Below are 18,450 nucleotides of genomic sequence, written 5' to 3'. Positions count from 1 at the left end.
AGTTGAGTATCTGGCACGAGCCACTCAGCTGCGCAGGTCAGTTTCTCTCGGGTCTGTACTTCGTTTCGCTTGGAGACTGGAAGTCGCATGAATTTGCAAAACAAAAACGACCAGTGTGGAACAGGTGGCACGCGAGTTTGACAGTCCAATGCTTTTTTGGTAGTGAACGCAGCCATAGTTACAAGGGGTGGAACAGCGTACACCAGTTTTGGAAGATGTGTCATGTTACAGAGCTGTAAGAAGTAAAAGAAGCCGTAGGGTGCGCGCTACGCAAATTTGCAAAATATTCTGTGGAGAATTCTAATTTCTTTACAGAACAGCTATTACTATTAAGAAAATACGAAAAGACTTTTTCGACTACGAAATAAGTTGCCTGTGCTTCACTATGCGCTTTTGGTGTAAGGTACCAACAAGCAGTGAACTGAAATTTTTTCAAATAATTTTGTTCAAAATTTTTCTTCCACATTTTTTATTGTTTCCATTCTTATCATGTTTTTCCTCACATCGTTCGCTTATACCCATTTAACATTTCTCTTTTTTATGTCAACATTTCACACAGCAGGCCGGAAACTCTCCCTCAAATAATTTGCGGTTTTCACAAGTTATTCGTAGATCGCTGCATCTGTAAAACAAAACAGAAAATAAATTACTTTCATTCTGTTTTGTAAACGCTACTGATAAATCTGAATCATATGTTTAGTTTATTTTCATTTAATTAACTTTCGCAGTTGACATTGTTTTCACTTTGGCTACACTTCACTTACTTAATCACTTGCGTCACATATTCCCTGCTGCAGCGCGCGCGCTGTACGCAGATACCGTTCGTATTGGTGCCATAATCCACATATTCCACGCTCTTATCGGTGGCGGCATCGTACGTTATTACTTGAGGGCCGGTGGTCAGTGCCGTGTAACTGCAACTCTTGACTGAAGCTGTGGAGTAGTCCGAAGCTTTTTAATCTGCTGATAATTTTACTTAACAAAAATACTTAAGCATACACATAATGCACCATAATAGAACTTTCATCCAAACCAGGGAATTGCTGGTTGGAATTGGTGGTAGGTTAACAACTTTTTTCGAAAAACAGATTGATACAACAAATGAAGGTCGCTTGGAATAGAACTTATACTAAAAATGTATTATGCTAACAAAGGAAAATGAAAACGATCTCTAGCGGAGATCTCAAAGGACGCGGCGAAACTTTTGCTACTTATGTAAGGTCATGAAGTATCCACCTATTGTCTTAGTATCCTTTTTTGGGATATATTCCCTCTTTTGCCTATCTTCTCGGCCTACAAATAGGCGGATTTGAGCCCAAAATACCAAGACCGAAAATCGTTGAATTGAAAAACCCACGACCAGGTTTGAGAATGGAAAAGAAATCTTCCAGAGTAGACAAATATTCAAGTCAGTCACTGATTCAAGCACTGAATCAGGAAGTAAAATTTCTATTCCGAATGCCTCATTATTTGCATATACATATTAAATACTTCTGACCAATATTCATCAACATCTACTAGGGTACGAATAGAGCCGTTTAATCAAATTTAATTTCACTTACACGCTTGGGGACTGCAGAGCACAACCAGCAAAATCAGCACACTAATAAATTCAGTTGTTTTCATTTCAGTGGAAATAATTCAATTTTTTCGTGGATCACTTTGAGTTAGCAAACTTTTCGTGAAGACTTCGGGTTATATATTTGACACAGCAATTTTTCAAAAAATAGATTTAATTATTTTTTGTTTGTTTTTGTAAAAAAATTAGTGCAATTTTTTTTTATCAGACATTTATGATCTCAATTTTCATTCAACAGAATATATAATATATCATTCCATTCGCCAAACTGATTTCGTTCAAACGGTAAAAACCGAACTGAAACCCGAATTTAATTTTCCACTCGCTTTTATACCAACGAACTACCCGACACACAACAACTCAATTAAGTGATGGAAAAAATTCAATTTGTAATTACGAGTATTATGAAATTCTTACAAGTCGCCACCAGCGCCATGAGGAGCCCTCAACCGTTAACCTTCTGTGACTTGCACCAGATTCATTTGTTTACGCACTTTCCCTGGCAATACGCGAGCAAGTCAAGTGATTTTAATTATTCTTTTCTTCACTTGTTGTTGTTACGCCAAGCGATTGCATGAAGGCGCCCAGCGTTGTCAATACGCGTATGTAAGTATATATGCACAGCAAGCGCCGATAAGCTTGAGAATTTCGGTGCACCAGCAAAGATCGCTTGCAGAGTGCGTTTGTCGATTGCACGACATGCCTACCCCTCGCCCGCACAAGCTGGTTTCAGTGTCAAAAGCTGGTAAAATCTGGCAAGCAACTGATTTCATCAAGTGAGCAGTGCAACGTGTCTTCTCAGTAGTAAACTGAGAGCCAAAGCACGGAATGCGCCTTTCGCGAAAGCCGAAGTCAGTTGTCAATCGTGTTGCAGAATAGCAAATCAATTATTGCACGTGAAGACGCAGTGTAACTTTCTTTTGTAGAAGTGTTAGTCTTTATAGTATTTTACTGCTTTAAGCGTCTACCGTTATATTAATGAGTGTACGCAACCGATCATGCGTGCAAATTGATAACGGAATCGGAGTATACACTTTTTTAAGTTCATGTCCCCATTTCCATTTTACGCAAAGTAACTTTCTTATAAGCGATTGATTTTAACTAAGTGGTTTACGTCACAAGAACCGGGTGATTTACTCGTTTAACAGCTGTGACTGAGAACTAGGTAACTGTCAGCGACATCATTTCCCTAAATTTAGGGAAATATGTTAGGTTAGGCTAGACAAATAAGCTGATTTCTCGTGAGGCCACGAATAAGCCCTTTTGGACAGCTGGAGACGTTTGTGCGTGATGCACAGAACTCCAAGGTATGGATCAAAAAGACTGTCACATAACGACAAATCACCTTTTTAAACTTTTCAGGAATATGGCAATGTATTTTTATGTGATTTACTTCCTCATCGTTGAACTGTGTTTCTGTTTCCACAGAGGATATCATTATTAGTTTTCATAACTTTTTCATTACTATATTTTATATATATTTAATCATTAAGGTTTTTTTTTTTTTKATTTCGGATGATTCTTAACTTATCTGACACGTCGTAAAAAGACTACGTACCCCTCCGATTTCCCCCTACCATTTTATTGCTAATTCATTATTAATTATTGCTTAATGTGCTTATTATATTGTATATAACTTCTAAAACCACCTTTGGCAGATCGGCATCTGAAAATTGAGAAATAAATAAATTCCAGATTGTCGAATATAAAAGCAGTCGTCCGACAACCAGCTTACTAAGCAGACCTACGCATAGATTTGAACAGTGTAACAAACGGTAACTCCGGTCAAAAAACATGAAATTGTTAACAGTAATAAGCCTTGCATTCTGCTTGTTTGCCTCTGTGGCAACGCAGGTCTACCAGTCCTACGTTCCCAACTCGCCTGATCCAAGTAAGCGGCAGTAAACTGATAACAATCTTCACTCATACTTCTTAACATATCCACTAGATAATCCGGGTCATTGCTTCCACAAGGAGCTGCAGCTCGCCATCAAACTGGACGAGACCATCACACCGAGCAATGTAGACTTGTGCGCCGAATTGACCTGCGAGGAGGGAGGACTAATACGTCTCGGTCACTGTTCACGCGTGTTTCCTATTTGCAAAGACTTCCTGTATCACCCCCTAGATTTTGCTAAACCCTTTCCGGACTGTTGTGAGCGTTACACGTGCAATAAATAGTCGTTGATACCATTTTGGTACAGTCTATCATTTAGTGAGTTTTAAAAAGATGATTTGTTTCAATTCTAGGCCCCCTTCGGAAGCGGAAGTGTAGCCTATCATCTTGCTATGTTTAGCATATTTTTTTCGCTATTATAACTACTGCTTATACGATATTTCTACTCACAAAATAGCAGTTAATTGATGCCAAAGCTGTGCATTCCACCAGCTGTGAAATATTGGCTACTTGCGACTAAGTAGGCAATTGAGAAATAAAGTCTTCTCTCGAAGAACCAAAAACCAAATTCTATAAGTCTCTTATTATTCCCGTCATGCTATATGGGGCCAAGGCATGGACGATGACAACATTGGGGCGATGTTACAAGTTTTCGAGAGAAAAGTTCTGCGAAGGATTTATGGTTCTTTGCGCCTTGGCCACGGCGAATATGGCATTGTAACGATGAGCTATATTAGATATACAACGATTGAATTAAGAAACAGCGGCTGCGCTGATGAGTCTTGTCGTACGTATGGACGAAAACACTCCAGCTATGAAAGTATTCGACGCAATGCCCGCCTGGGGAAGCAGAAGACTTCCACTCTCTTGAAAGAGGTGAAGAAAGACCTGGTTTCGAAAAGAAGAAACGACTGGCGCGCTGTTGTTAACGCGGCTAAAACCGCATAATCGGTTTCAACAAAAGTAAAAAAGCGAATATAGGTTTCTTAAAGTGTCGTCGTCTTATTACAAGCCCGAGTAATCGCAAAAATTAATTCTTTAAACTTTAGTCTACCAAATATGTGTATTACTATTGCAGGCTTTTCCACATACCCAAGAATGACAGAAATGTGGTCATCATTAATTCTGTAATTTTTGTAGAAACCAAGAATTCAGATGGTAGGCGAATCCTCGAATGACTAAAGACAATTTTTTTATTTTAAGGAAATAGTGGGTGTGGGATGTGCATCATTGAACTGCGTTCCTGTTCCCACAGAAGATTATATTATTAGTTTTCATAACTTTTTCATTACTATATTATATTATGTATATATTTAATCATGAAGGTATTTTTCTTGTTGATTTCGGATGATTCTTAACTTATCTCGCACGTCGTAAAACGACGTACCCCTCCCATGATTTCCCCCTACCATGTTATTGCTAATTCATTATTAATTATTGCTTAATGTGCTTATTATATATAACTTCTAAAACCACTCGAATGACGCCACACCGTCTCAAGCCTCAGCATCTGCCGTCGCACCTTTGGCAAATCCGCATTTGAAATTTAAAAAATAAATAAATTTCAGCTTGTCGCATACCAAAGCAGTCGTCCGGCAACCAGCTTGCTAAGCGGACCTACGCATAGATCTGAACGGTGTAACAAACGGTAAATTCAGTGAAAAAACATGAAATCGTTAATAGTAATAAGCATCGCATTGTGCTTATTTGCGACAACACATGCCGAGTCCTACGTTCCCAACTCGTCCGATCCAAGTAAGCTGCAGTAAATGGTTTTCATAACAATCTTCGCTCATACTTCTTAACATATCCACTAGATAATCCGGGTCATTGCTTCCACAAGGAGCTGCAGCTCGCCATCAAGCTGGACGAGACCATCACACCGAGCAATGTAGACTTGTGCGCCGAATTGACCTGCCAGGAGGAAGGACTGATACGTGTGGGTCACTGTTCACGCGTGCAACCTATCTGCAAGGACTTCCAGTATCATCCCCTAGATTTTACTAAACCCTTTCCGGACTGTTGTGAACGTTACACGTGCAATAAATAGTCGTTGATGAGGTAAAGTAAGGTGTTTGTTTTCTCTTTAGAAATGTTAAGTTGAATGGAGCCCTGGGACAGTCTGTCATTTAGTGAACTTTGGAAATGTGGCTGCTTTTACTCGTGACAAATTTTGCTGCCAGCGCTTTGGTAACAACTAATTCGTAAGGCCACCCTTGTTTTGAAACGGAAGTGTAGTTAGCATCTATCTATGTTTATCATCTTATTATCGCTGTTATTACTACTGTTTGTACGGAATTTTACTCAAAAATTAACAGTTAATTGATTCCAAAGCTTTACAGTCAACCGGCTGTGATATACCTCTCAGCATTGCATCTATTATTCGACCTGTTCAGCAAACCCGTTTTCGTCTTAAATTATAATAAAAAAGACTGCTGTTTGTAAATACTTTGTAACAGGTGACACATCTGTATATCTACTTGTATTGATTACTAATAAGCTGCTAGTGAAAGCATTCTTATGTTATCGACTTTCTGCTTTTCTCGATTAACAGATTTTTTTTTTTTTTTTTTGTAAGCAATAGTCAAGGGTAGTCTTTAGACATAGCCACAAAATCAATTCCAAAATAATTGAATAAATAAAATGAAAACAGATCAAATTTATAAATTCCATATTTTTCTTTATTTCAATCTTTTTTAACAGTGTTCATTTGTTATTAGTTCCGATAACTCGGCATCAGCCAAAAATTCAGAATCGATCGAACGCTATTTATTTCATTTGGTACTCTTCCCTGTCATTTAACACTTCATACAGCACGCTGGGAATACGGTTTCAACGTTTCCGCGGTTATTGCAGTCCACTTTGTAATCATTACAGCTGCAAAAATATGTATAATAATCGATTAGAAAAAGCTATCGAGATATGGAAATATTGTAATGTTGTGCCACATGAAAATAATGAACTCTAGGATCATACCAACAGGTTTCTTATACTGTTATTGCTTGTAAATATACTCCTATGAGCCACCCTTCTTTCTGGTAACTTTATAGTTAATACTTACGACTCGACCTTCGTAGAGTAGTCCTCCTGGCACACAGCTCTTTGCGAGCACACGCCATCCGTTCCGCTGCCATTATCGATGTAATCCTCTCCCTCCTTTATGCCGGGGAAATAATGTAAAAACACCATTTTGCCATCGAGCGTGGTATAGCCACAGACCTGTGGTGACCCTAGCGAAATAGAGTAATAGTAATGAAGTTTTTTTCATTTTTAAATTCGTTTTTTGTCTTGTGTTACTCACTGGCTTCGCTGCCGGCGTACAAACACATAGCCGCCAATAATAACAACAAATATGGTTTCATTGCTTGTTACGTTTCGACACTTCGATTGCTATTGATTCGCTTAACAAATTCGCGAACAATTTTATAGGCACTACAACAACAACAAAGTGAAGAGGCATTAGCAATGCAGAGCCGACGACTGCAACGACTCAAATTAAGTATTCGTCAAATGATAAGCAAATATCAAATGCTTTCAGTGGGCAATTTGGCTAATTACAATAAATTTGCACGATGAACACGTTATGAAGTCGTTGAATGGACACACAGTGGCCGACAAAAGGCGTCGGACAGCTATTTTGTTTTTGAGACGTGCTGATCAGATGAGGACGAAATGACGGTTCCGAGCTGTCGCCAGTTGCTGTGACAAAGATTGAAAGTGCAAGCTTGCAAACTCGGTTCTATTTCGCAACATTTAGAAACCCGTAATTGAAAGTCTCTGTGACCGAAATTTACATGTCAAGCAGGCTTACCCAAATGTTGCTTTAGCAAGAAGTAGTGTGTGGCACCATGCTTTTTTGGAGGGCCGGAAAGAGGTCGGTGATGAAGACTTTGCTGGGAACCTGCGACTTCGACAAAAATCTACAATGTGACTCGTGTGCGTGTTGAACTCAGGCCGTCGACTAAGTATTCGTTTAATTGCCCAGATGTTAAATTTATCAAAAGCTGTGGTTCGTGACATTGTGACGGAGCACTTGAACATGAGGAAGGTGTGCTCGAAGATGGTCCCAAAAGTGCTCACTGATGACCAGAAATTGCGACGAGTGAAAGTGTACCGAAAAAATTTGAACATGTGTGAAAGTGACACCCATCCTTTGAATAACGTAACCAAAGGGACGAGTCATGGATCTTTGAGTATGATCCCGAGGCAAACGTCGATGAAAAGCAAGCATTTTGTGACGGCAGGGGAGCTCCAAGCAGCATGCACCTCTTCTCTCAAGGCTATTCCAAAAGCAGAGTGATGCCTTCAATGCTTGGAAATCGCGCTGGCAGCGCTGTATCGACGCAGAAATAGCATATTTTGAAAATGTTTAAAGAATTGTAAGGATTGGTTCAATAAATTCTTTTAAATCGACTCAGTCCCATTACTTTCCGGGCAAACCCAGTAACTGTGTGTAATTGTAATGTGAAAGTATATAAATATTTTATTTTATTTTAATTAATTCTTTTTCTTTTAATTTAATTTAAATATTTTTTTATTCCATTTTATTATATATTGTATATTTGTAAACGTGACAATCTACTTAAAACAAGAATAACAACAAAGTCAATTGATAATTGAAAGAATTAAGTTTCAGCAATTAAGTCGCAATTAAAAAATTAAATGAAATTGCTGTCGGTTTGACACACTAAGCGCGGACAACAAGCTGGATATGCGCGCCGCATATCCGATTCGATGCTGCATGTCGCGTTCGGCTGCAGGTTGTGACGGCCACAGCTGTGGTGGAATAAAAAAATAAAAATAAAATAAAGAAAACGAAATTTGCGCTCATCGAAACAGCCGCATGCTGTGAAATATTGCGCATGAAATATACATTTTATATTTTCGAACTTACTATCGAATTTCGAGCACAAAGTCTTTGCGACAGAAAATCGATTCGCAACGACCATCACGGTTTATCGGCTTGTAAGACTGATTCGTGGGTATCGGTTGACGCAGTTCCTCGTAGTAGCATTGACCAGGGTAATCTGACAGAAACGCGGAAATTATAAACTATATAATTTAGCAAGCATTTATGAAAGCCATTTTTTTATTTTATTGACTTTCCTATTTAATTATAAAACACTAAACCATAAATCTGGAACTTGCAACTTTATATTTTTATGAAGAATTTATTCTTATGTGTTTTCATTATTTTTTTATTTTTTCCAAAAACCAAAATTTTGAATTTTTATTTTCCACTAAATTTGAAATTAATTAAAAACAAGTTTGAAAAAAATTTAAATTAAAAAAATAAAAAAAAAATTTCATTTAAATAAAAAAATACTATTTATCGAAACTTAAGATATTATTAACAATTAACAATTTCTCGGCCTCACACACCTGGATGTACTGCATTGCCGCGGTAGCGTAAATCCCCCGAAACGCTATGGCAGGCCAAAACACCCAACAACAAAAAGCACAGCAAAGTGGCTTGCATGACTTTTAATGAGCAAATTATTTTCAGCAAAACGTTTTATCGGTAATTATTTGATACTATCACTATATATTTATAACTTTTTCGAATTCTCTTTCAATTACTTTCGCTATTTGTTGTATTTTTTTAAGTATTGTTTTAAAGCTTTTGCGATTTTGCACCACCTCACACCTACGAAATGGTCTCAAAAAACTATCCAAACACTTCAAACTCGCGATACACTTCGCTTTGCGGCGTTATTTTCGCGACTGAACACTTCAAAAGCCATTGTTGTTGCTTTTATATAAAATTAATTATGGACCATTTGTGGGCGGAGCGTGTAGTCTTTGCAAGACAATAAGTCAGACAAGCGGACCGACTTGCATACAAACACTTGCCGTCTGCACACATCCAAACACACACTCGTTTAAACATACATACACACGCACGCATACCGTTATTTCACTACAAACTACTCATTCAGAAGATTTATTCGCAGGTCTGTTTAATTTCTGTCTTCTTGCTCTAGTTTTGATTCCAGCACACGGCTCTTATTGATATTTTTACTTTATGACAGTGATTACTTTTGCTTTTGTTTTTGTGTTTGTTTATCCAGTTGTGTCGCCTTCGCCGGGCATTGTTTGCCGTCTTTACACATTGTTTAATTAATTAAGTTCAAGCGAGAAGCTGCGTCTCATTGAAAATGATCCAGAAATGTAAGCGAGTTTGAGTTCAGGCTCAAAATTGTAAGTGTCAGTCAAGCATTGAAAAGCGAAAGTGATGAGGTTAGTGGGAATATGGAGAGTTTTTAGTTCTCTGTCTTGGAAAAATCGCAGATTTAGAAGCGAGTTCATCTCCACATCCTTCTAAGACGTCTCTCTATTTACTATAATGACATGCAGTACCATCATGTGGGTGTAACTTTGCGGAACTAAAAGCTAAAAATTAGTAGCCCTCCCCACAAAAACTTCCTGAACTCCTTTTAAGTTCTTCTCTGGATCTTTCCAAGACGTCTCCCGTTTTACGCAAAAGCTATAATGGCGTATACTGCGATGTGGGTGTAGCTTTGCGAAACTGAAGGTTGGAAATTGTTACACCTCTCCACAAAGACTTCCTGAACTCCTTTTGAATGGAAGCCACAAATCTTTTGGGGATAGCAAAGAAGGCAGATTAATTTAATAAAAACTTCGAGAATATTGTATTTCTGCTTGTACTAATAAAGATGGATCCCAAAAATTCAATTCTACCCGGTATTTCTATAAAAAAAATTCTTTGAGACCTCCCAAAAATGGAAGAACGGGCGATTTTACAATTTAATATGAGGGATGTTTTCTTTTTGAAGTTATTTATTTCCCCAGGTCAACAATTTCATGTTGTTACTATCCTGTATTAAGTGTCTCCTTTTAGTCTAATTTTCGTACTGCTAAGAGACCTCAGAAGATCCAAGAACAAATTTTTACATAAAAGTTTTTGTATGGTGGAGCCACAGGCTCGAGTTATTACTAAAAATCGTGATGGAAATTACTTCGCTAGATGTCGCCAAAGTCGAACTAATATGACCCGATAACTGGGCTTATACGTTAAAAGTAAGCTTTGCAGTGGAGTTTGCGTCATCGTGCAAAACCCTGAAGGGCGCCGAATTCGAAATATTTAGTCACATGCTTAATTCTGTGAAATCCTGACTTATTTATAGTTATAAAAGTATTTACAGTGAGAAAATATAAGAAATAAGAAAACGATAAGTAATATTCGGGGAATTCTTAAAAGAAACAACAATAAATGGAAGCCCATTAAAAATTAAAACAAAAAATCCAAATAAACTAGCTTAAGAGCAGTGGAGACAACGCTTGTCCGCTTAGCGCTCACGACTTCAATGCGAATTAAATGAGCTAACAACGGCAAACTGACGACAGTTTTGCATTAATTAAACACGCCATACACACACGCTCACACAAACGTTGAGAATGCGCAGTTGTTTATAAACAAATAGACATATGGTGTTATGTTATTAAGCAATTTGTAAAAATTATAAAATTCTGCAATAATTCCGCACCTCGAAGACACCTGCCTGAGCTCTTATTGTTATTTTTATTTAGTTGTGATACTTATTTACTTAATCTTGGGTCAATATACCATAAACATTTCGTTCATTGCTTAAGCCTAGGCCAAAAAAAACTTAAATTGCAGTTAATCTGTTTTTTGCGGTTCATTTCAGTTTTATTTCAAGTACACACATAACGACACTTGATGTCTCAAGTAGCGCGGCAGACTGAAATACACCGTGCGAAATTCGTTTAACATTTAAAAACTATTTCACAGATTTCAGCTCAAGTTGTGACTTGATTAAGTTGATGTGAGGTTTTCAATAAGAAACGCTGGTAGCTGTGCCAGCCAATCCCTGCGTTCGTGCTGTATGATGTGATCTGAAATTCCGGCGCGCTGCTTTGGCTGGCTTACCGTCTGTATAAGCAACACTGGTAGCTACGCTAGCCAGTCATTTCGTTCGTGCTGTATGATGTAATAGCAGGCATAGCCTTCTGGCTCGATGTTGTTTTTGTAGATACAGCTGATCTCATAAACAACTTCTTAGCGACCCTTTGATAAGATACATTTGGGTATGTGTGTATGTCGTATGATCTCAGTGCATGAAAGTGAATTTGAATGGATGCTGATAAGGCGACTAACTGTCGTTTAATGGAACCCACTAGCATACATAAAGTATGAGTGTATGTATATATATGTATATGGAATTTTATTTTTTTGTTTATAATTTTTTCTTAATATTATTATGTTTCTATTATTAATTTCTTTATTTTCAAAAATATGTTTTTGATTGATCGCAGCTGTTTTAAAGAAATTATTGAACTGCTAGACCTATAAACAAGCACACATACATATGTACATATGATAACTCAATGCATGTAGTATTGTTTGTACATATGTATGTATATATGTATGTGTGATTGCCGCGCAGATCAATAACCTTTGAATGCTTTCTGTGCTTTTTTTAGAGCTAAAAGAGATAAGCGTAAAGGTTCCTGTTTAAATCTTGAAATATTTTTTTTTTTTTTTTGCTTATTACATGCCATATTGAGTTTATTCTCTTGATTGATGATGGATTTTGATTTTTTTTTAATATTTTAATTAAACCAAAAAAATTTTATGAATTTAAGATTTCAATTTTTTTTTTACTTTTGTTTTGTTTTTTAGTTTTTTTTTTCAATTATTTCAATAGTAAATTTCTTTATTTTCATTTATGAATATAAAAAAATTATTTAATATTTAATTAATATAAGATTTCAATTTTTTTTTACTTTTGTTGTGTTTTTATTTTTTCTTTAATTATTTCCATATATAATTTTTTATTTATTTTCTTTTATATTTTTTATACATATGCCTGTTTTATTGTATTTTATCGGTTCTTAGTGTATTCCTGGCGTTTAAAAAAGTAGCTATATATGTATATAATTTTGCTATTTCATTTTCTTCACTTAAACGTTCATTTCGCCTTCCCGCCTCCAACCAACACAATATGTTTCTGGTTTGATTACATTTCTACAAAACTATTCGGCAGCAAATAACAGTTATTTTCTATACTTACGAATATGGAAATAAATAATCTCACGCAATTTGAACTTGAGCCGCCTCTGTTGCCGTCGCCGTCGCAGTTCGCATCGGTGTCGTCAACTCGTAAGCCTCACCAGTCGCGCCAAGAACGCCTCTCAATTCATTGTTATGATAATCCCCATGCCAATTAAACACCGCTTGTTAGTCATAAAGCGAAAATATATACTACATACATGCACTGGGAAGCTGTAAATTTTTTAATTTTAAATCAATATTAACTTTACACTACGCTCTTTCGGTCATCAAAATTTGCACAACGAAATTTAGTAACACTCGCAACTCTTTCGCAAGCGCGGCCGCTACTCTGACATTTCTACGCTTGAACGGGGCGTGAACGCCAACAAACATTAAAGCTAAAGTAATCAGTCTTGTGACCGGGTAATTACAACATATTTGTTTGTGGGTAGTATAAACATGGCGTAAGAACTGTAAAATATAGATATAAAAATTAATATTCCTGTGAAAACCATCCGTTAAAGCTATCAGGGTTGCATTTATCAGCAACACACTAAGTTCCAATATTACTCGGAACACGTGCGAGGATTTTCGCGAAATAAAATCGTTCGTAGTAAGGAATAAGAAGGCAGTCGTTGCCGTTTTAGGTGCAAGCGAAAGGAAGAGAGCTAAAATTGTAAAAACGACAGTTTAACACTAGTCGCAACCAAATTTCGATCTTAAATATATATCGGCAATCATACTTTAAACATATTTTAGCCTAGGAATCATTGCGCTTGGACGCAAAACTGTTTCTTTTTATTTTCTTATTTGTAGTGTTCTTAAAAAAAAGCCTGCGCCTTATTGCATTACTTCACAGAAATATTAATCTTCATTTTCAGGAAAATATACAAAATGTCCCCCCTGCTCATTTTCATCATGTGCGCCACATTGCCATTAACTTGGGCATTCTCTACACAGTATTATGGCAACACCAAACACGCCGGTAAGTCAGTTATATATGATTACTATTTATTACTCCATATGCACTTATACTTTACGTCAACAGCAACGGTACATTTGACTAACACTTGCATGCCTTTTTAATACTCTAGCTTTTTGTAGTATAATTTGTTTCTTATATTGGCTAGTCGAAAAGGTCTTTTCGTATTTTTAATTAAACTTCACATTGAAATTGCCCGAACGGAAGCGAGCAAACCAGTGTAGTGCTATACAAACTGATACAGCATCGTCTCCGTAAAGTTCACAAATTTCATTGGTGGCTTGCGTGGCATTCCTCCCTTTTTTCACAAAAATCTCAAAATGTAGCGAATTTCTTAATTTTTGAACAGCTGTAACTTTTTTCAACTCCCCGAATTAAATTTTTTGTCAAATAAAGCTTAGAATCTCACCTTTCCAACACCATATGACACAATGTGATTGGTAGCACTGGAGATATACGACTGCAACGACATCYATTGACAAAATACGAAACGACTTTTTCGACTACCCAATATAATGTTTATATAACACTTAAAAAAAACAAACGAAATTCACGGAATCTCAAATCTCTTATCGATGAAACTTTACAATTTCTTCTATATTTTTCACGAATTTTCAGCATTCGAAAGTTAGTGCCTTATAGTTAGCTTCTTGTGTAAAAGATTTGTATGAAAAAAATTGTGAAATAGTCCACAACATTTCTAAACATATATAAAATTTTCCCACTTTTGAAAAATATGGCAATTTTTCTAACTAACATTTTTTAAATTTTTTTCTTTTTTTCTCAAAAAGTGTTCGATTTTTCATTTCATAAACTCTAACTGCAATTCCATAAAAAATAATTCATTCGAAATCATTTTCATACAAAATATGCAATACTTTTTCTTATCGATTTTTTGATTCACGATTTTTTGTTCCGCAATTCAGCGCTGCCAAACCACTGTTACCACGAGGAATTGAAACTAGCGGTGCCGGTCAATGACACCCTGTATCCCACAGATATAGAATTTCAATGCATAACGGCATCTTGCCGCCATGATTATGTGCTGGTGATAAAGCAGTAAGTTGATCCGTTTTAATGTACAAAGCATATACTTTTAATCCGAGCACCCGACTCTTAGTGTTTATTCCGCTAACTTCACTCTTTCGGGAATTTAATATCTAAATCAATGTTTGTGCCCTCCTCCCCTGCTAATATCAATTTTTCACTTACAGCTGTGACCGTTATCTGCTACGACATGGCTGCATTGAGCAGCCACCCGATTATAGTCGGCCTTATCCCGGTTGCTGCACCCAAATTAAATGTGCCGATTAAAACATTTTAACTTCGTATGTATTTGTAAGGAGTACCTATTAATTTAAAATTATGAATATGGCAAATAAACAAATCTTAATCGAAAAAAAGCGTGTCACTGACGTAAGAAAAAATACCCGAGCACTTTTTTGATGATAATCAGAAAGTACATAGAAGTAATAAAATCACTTATAGCTTAGCTTGAGCATCCAAAACATTTGTGTTTGTGTTAAAAAAATACTCACCCCCTCTCACCCTGCCATCTTACGTAGATCCGAACCGGTTCGGCGTCGTTGTGCAATCCGCTGCGTAATTCAAAATCGTACAGAACCGTGCTGATAGTTGTACTGTTTGAGCAGGCAATGAAAGCATTGAATATTAGAAATTAGAAACAAAAACAATAATCAACAACAAACATCAAATCGAAAAGTACATAAGCGCTGACATTGAGCCGGCAGCGCACAGTCGCTCTTTGAGTTTTGTCGCGTGAACATAATTTTTTCTGTCTTAGAAATCTCCCAAAAGTTGCCATGAAGTTTGTAGGAGTTTTTGCATTGCTGTTGGCGTTGATGTTGGCTGCACTGCTGGACTGCACAGTAGCCGGTAAGTGAGACGACGCGACGGCGCAATGCCGGCAATGCACGAGATGTTATATACAATTTGTTTCTCCTTTAATTCTACAAAAGCCGATTGCGAGTATCGCGGACAAAAGGCGAATAAAGGCGAGAATTTCCAAATAAAAGGCGAGTGCAGCCAGTACACCTGCGACGGACCCGGCGCTATCTCTGCCAAAGCGTATGTTGCTGCTCGGACTTTGTTCCTCCAGTTACCTTTAATTATTGTTTTTTTTTCGATTTTATTGTTGTAGTTGCCCGTCCATTTATGCGGCGCCAAGTTGCAAGTACACGCCGCAGGATGACTCGAAGCCCTACCCCGCCTGCTGTGAATCGTACGATTGTTAGCGACCCATGCGTGCGCGTGAAATTGTTTTTGTCTGGTTTGAAATGATAAATAAAAGAACAAAATTTTGAAATATCTACAGGTTGAACATAAAACTTTCTCTTTTTAATAATTAATTTTTCTGTTTTTGAAAATTCTGAAATATTTTTGATTTGACATGAAATTTATGTTTTTTTATAACTTTCAAATTTTTTAAAAACATTTTTAAATGTTGAGCTTTTATTTTGTTGTATATTATAAGGAATTATTCATTCCGAATGGCTATCAAGCGAGTTGCTTTCGAATGCTGAAAATTCCTACCATACAGTTAACCTTTTAATTTATTTGTACCCACTTTAAACCCAAATTTCCACTCCGTTGGCCACTTCATTGCCCAGTAAATACAATTAAGTTAGTTATTTATTGGAATTTATTTTTATATTGATATTCTCACTTCGGCTCCACTAGCTCCGAGCACTCGTTCCAATCCTCCTTTATAAATACTGCCGCACGTTCGCCGATCATAATCGCTGGCGCATTCGTATTGGCCCGTGGCACATCCGGCATAATGCTGGCATCCGCCACACGTAAATTCTGCACGCCATACAATAGTAGGCGTGGGTTGACACAAGCGTCACGATCGCGCTTTGGTCCCATTTTCACCGTGCCAACGTGGTGAAAACCTCCCTCGCCCATATATTTGATGTAACAGTGCCAATAGGCGTCCGAACGGTACTTATAGCTGTCGCATTCGTCACACGGTATATGAAGCAGAGTTGCATTTAGTGCGCGCATGATCTTTGTGCGCTCCAGCCTTTCAAGAAAACGGATACCGCGAAGCATAGTCGCTATATCTTCAGGATCATCAAGGTAATTGGAGTACATGCGTGGCGTATCTAGATAATTGACACTGCGTAGTCGCAATTCGCCAACGGAACGCGGTTTGGCGAGTATCAACATGAAGTTTATCAAATGCGAGTCCTTGAAATGTTGACTTATGCTCGCAATTATCTTCTCATCCCGCCTGGCCATGTGGCCTTGGAACAGTTGCCTGTTTTCATTTCGATAGAGATTATAATGGAACTCAATGTCTGGAACCGTGCTGTCACCTTTGGTATTTAGGAAAGACGTAAGACCACTGGGAATGCCGCTCATATTCCCTCGATTATGTATTAGATAATCGTAGATGGCATCTGTTGGACGCAAACTATGATGTCTGGGCTCAACTAAGGTGTTATTGGGTAATCTGAAAAAGATCGTAGTGATAACATGGTCACGCAAATTCGCGCCAACCGCCAAGTCGCGCACCACCGGAATGCGCAAATCTTGGAGATGCTTGCGCGGGCCCAAGCCGGATAAAAGCAAAAGCTTCGGTGAATCTATAGCACCAGCTGAAAGCACTACCTCTTTGCGCACTTCGGCGCTTAGCTCATGCACGCCACGCAGCACGAACGTTACCTTGGTGGCTACCTTACCGCCACGTTCGAAGTGTATCTTGCGAACATGTGCATTTTTTATCACGTGCAAATTGGGACGCCCGGACACTTTAGCCAAATGCACTTTGCCCGTGGACATCCGTCTACCAACTCTCGCCGTAACTGGCAAATACATTGTACCTATTTCTATGCCATTCTCCAGCTTTCCCAACCGTGGTAAGCCCAACTCTGCAGTGGCATTGAAGATCACGTTGCCTATTGCCAATTTTTCGTCTGAGTAATTCTCGTTCAGCACTACATAGCCTTTTGGATGTGTGGCATTACCCACTGGGCGCACCGCTTTCTCATAATAGCGCTTGACATCCGACCAGCCCCACTTTGTGTTGCCTGCTGCCAGCCAATCGTCGAAATCCTTGCGATGTCCTTCCACGTACATCATTCCGTTGATTGCGCCTGAACCACCTATAGTCTTACCGCGTGGATGAAAGCAGAGGCGGCGCGTAAGTCCCTGACAAATATGCGGAAGTGGTTCGGAATAGTAACTAAAGGTGTGAGGGCTTTGCTGCACAGTACTAGTCAAGCTAGGTATCTACAAAAAAAATGGACTTAATAAAAAAAAGTCTATAAAAGAGTGTCTTTAACCTCTGACTCTTGTGGCGGGTCGTCGCCTGCTTCCAGCACCAACACGTTCCACTTGGGATTCTCACTCAAACGACTAGCCACCACCGAACCTGCTGAACCGGCGCCTACCACAATGAAATCGTATTTTCCAAGCCCCTCTTTTATAGCCGTATTACCATAGTCCTTTGGCCAATTCGGTTCTGCTGAAATAGCACATTGTGCTGTTAGCAGTGTCTGGACCAACGTAGACACCAAACTGTTGACTGTACCTAAGCTCTGCGATGCGCAAGGCAGCTGAAACGAAGCGCTTGCCATAACGGGTATTTTGATTATATTTACAAACTTGTGAATATCATATTTCGAAAGCTGTTGTCCCAATTTCGAAACACGAAACGCGTGTAGGCGATTAATTGTTTCACTGCGATTTGTATAAGGCCATTGTTTACGGAAATAGGTATCTTATTATAAATTAACTACAATGAGAATAAGCGATTGCATTTTCGGCTGTGGTATACTTTTAGCCTCAGCAGTAAGTTAGCAAAAAGGTCAGTAGGTTCTTGGAAGTTTGGAGATCACTAAATCATATCCATATTTGGATACATCATACAACCAAGAGCAGATATACTTCATTAGCTGTCGCTTACAGCCCATAGAAAAAACATTTTC

The 18,450-nt window shown here is 38.0% G+C and overlaps 8 protein-coding genes across 12 annotated transcripts; 4 read left to right on the top strand and 4 right to left on the bottom strand.

The window, feature by feature from the left end:
* Window positions 1-440: 440 nt before the first annotated feature.
* Window positions 441-2,078, bottom strand: LOC108978429. Of its 2 annotated transcripts, none has more exons than XM_018948705.1 (3): window positions 1,997-2,078; window positions 765-933; window positions 441-622 (listed from the first exon to the last, which is right to left on the bottom strand). In XM_018948705.1, exons 1-3 carry the CDS (start codon window positions 2,013-2,015, stop codon window positions 544-546), a joined length of 267 nt encoding a protein of 88 aa, XP_018804250.1. In that variant the 5' UTR covers window positions 2,016-2,078; the 3' UTR covers window positions 441-543. The 2 variants fall into 2 exon arrangements, with proteins under 2 accessions (XP_018804250.1, XP_018804249.1); XM_018948704.1 differs by lacking the exon at window positions 1,997-2,078 and adding an exon at window positions 1,563-1,988.
* Window positions 2,079-3,304: 1,226 nt separating this feature from the next.
* LOC108978426 lies at window positions 3,305-4,044 on the top strand. Of its 2 annotated transcripts, XM_018948702.1 has the most exons (3): window positions 3,305-3,470; window positions 3,528-3,777; window positions 3,830-4,044. In XM_018948702.1, exons 1-2 carry the CDS (start codon window positions 3,374-3,376, stop codon window positions 3,758-3,760), a joined length of 330 nt encoding a protein of 109 aa, XP_018804247.1. In that variant the 5' UTR covers window positions 3,305-3,373; the 3' UTR covers window positions 3,761-3,777; window positions 3,830-4,044. The 2 variants fall into 2 exon arrangements, with proteins under 2 accessions (XP_018804247.1, XP_018804246.1); XM_018948701.1 differs by having other exon boundaries at window positions 3,528-4,044.
* A 955-nt stretch (window positions 4,045-4,999) lies between these two features.
* On the top strand, window positions 5,000-5,537 carry LOC108978427. The gene is made up of 2 exons (XM_018948703.1): window positions 5,000-5,231; window positions 5,294-5,537. The coding sequence occupies exons 1-2, from the start codon at window positions 5,144-5,146 to the stop codon at window positions 5,524-5,526; spliced, it is 321 nt and encodes a 106-aa protein (XP_018804248.1). The 5' UTR covers window positions 5,000-5,143; the 3' UTR covers window positions 5,527-5,537.
* Window positions 5,487-15,142, top strand: LOC108978425. Of its 3 annotated transcripts, none has more exons than XM_018948698.1 (4): window positions 5,487-5,537; window positions 13,395-13,498; window positions 14,422-14,554; window positions 14,710-15,142. In XM_018948698.1, the coding sequence occupies exons 1-4, from the start codon at window positions 5,533-5,535 to the stop codon at window positions 14,807-14,809; spliced, it is 342 nt and encodes a 113-aa protein (XP_018804243.1). In that variant the 5' UTR covers window positions 5,487-5,532; the 3' UTR covers window positions 14,810-15,142. The 3 variants fall into 3 exon arrangements, with proteins under 3 accessions (XP_018804243.1, XP_018804245.1, XP_018804244.1); XM_018948700.1 differs by lacking the exon at window positions 5,487-5,537 and adding an exon at window positions 12,558-12,916; XM_018948699.1 differs by lacking the exon at window positions 5,487-5,537 and adding an exon at window positions 12,558-12,936.
* Window positions 6,136-6,885, bottom strand: LOC108978430. The gene is made up of 3 exons (XM_018948706.1): window positions 6,778-6,885; window positions 6,538-6,706; window positions 6,136-6,353 (listed from the first exon to the last, which is right to left on the bottom strand). The coding sequence occupies exons 1-3, from the start codon at window positions 6,836-6,838 to the stop codon at window positions 6,275-6,277; spliced, it is 309 nt and encodes a 102-aa protein (XP_018804251.1). The 5' UTR covers window positions 6,839-6,885; the 3' UTR covers window positions 6,136-6,274.
* LOC108978424 lies at window positions 8,032-10,564 on the bottom strand. Its single transcript, XM_018948697.1, has 3 exons — window positions 8,859-10,564; window positions 8,371-8,503; window positions 8,032-8,252 (listed from the first exon to the last, which is right to left on the bottom strand). Exons 1-3 carry the CDS (start codon window positions 8,953-8,955, stop codon window positions 8,135-8,137), a joined length of 348 nt encoding a protein of 115 aa, XP_018804242.1. The 5' UTR covers window positions 8,956-10,564; the 3' UTR covers window positions 8,032-8,134.
* Window positions 15,143-15,238: 96 nt separating the features above from the next.
* On the top strand, window positions 15,239-15,843 carry LOC108978431. The gene is made up of 3 exons (XM_018948707.1): window positions 15,239-15,391; window positions 15,475-15,583; window positions 15,657-15,843. The coding sequence occupies exons 1-3, from the start codon at window positions 15,319-15,321 to the stop codon at window positions 15,748-15,750; spliced, it is 276 nt and encodes a 91-aa protein (XP_018804252.1). The 5' UTR covers window positions 15,239-15,318; the 3' UTR covers window positions 15,751-15,843.
* Window positions 15,844-16,139: 296 nt separating this feature from the next.
* On the bottom strand, window positions 16,140-18,124 carry LOC108978416 (glucose dehydrogenase [FAD, quinone]-like). The gene is made up of 2 exons (XM_018948684.1): window positions 17,806-18,124; window positions 16,140-17,752 (listed from the first exon to the last, which is right to left on the bottom strand). Exons 1-2 carry the CDS (start codon window positions 18,097-18,099, stop codon window positions 16,178-16,180), a joined length of 1,869 nt encoding a protein of 622 aa, XP_018804229.1. The 5' UTR covers window positions 18,100-18,124; the 3' UTR covers window positions 16,140-16,177.
* Window positions 18,125-18,450: the final 326 nt, after the last annotated feature.

This window comes from Bactrocera latifrons, unplaced genomic scaffold (assembly GCF_001853355.1).
Source record: "Bactrocera latifrons isolate USDA-ARS-PBARC rearing strain unplaced genomic scaffold, ASM185335v1 scaffold_121, whole genome shotgun sequence".
Taxonomy (NCBI): domain Eukaryota; kingdom Metazoa; phylum Arthropoda; class Insecta; order Diptera; family Tephritidae; genus Bactrocera; species Bactrocera latifrons.
Note: the sequence above shows the minus strand (reverse complement) of the source record. Positions and strands in the feature narration are given on the sequence as shown.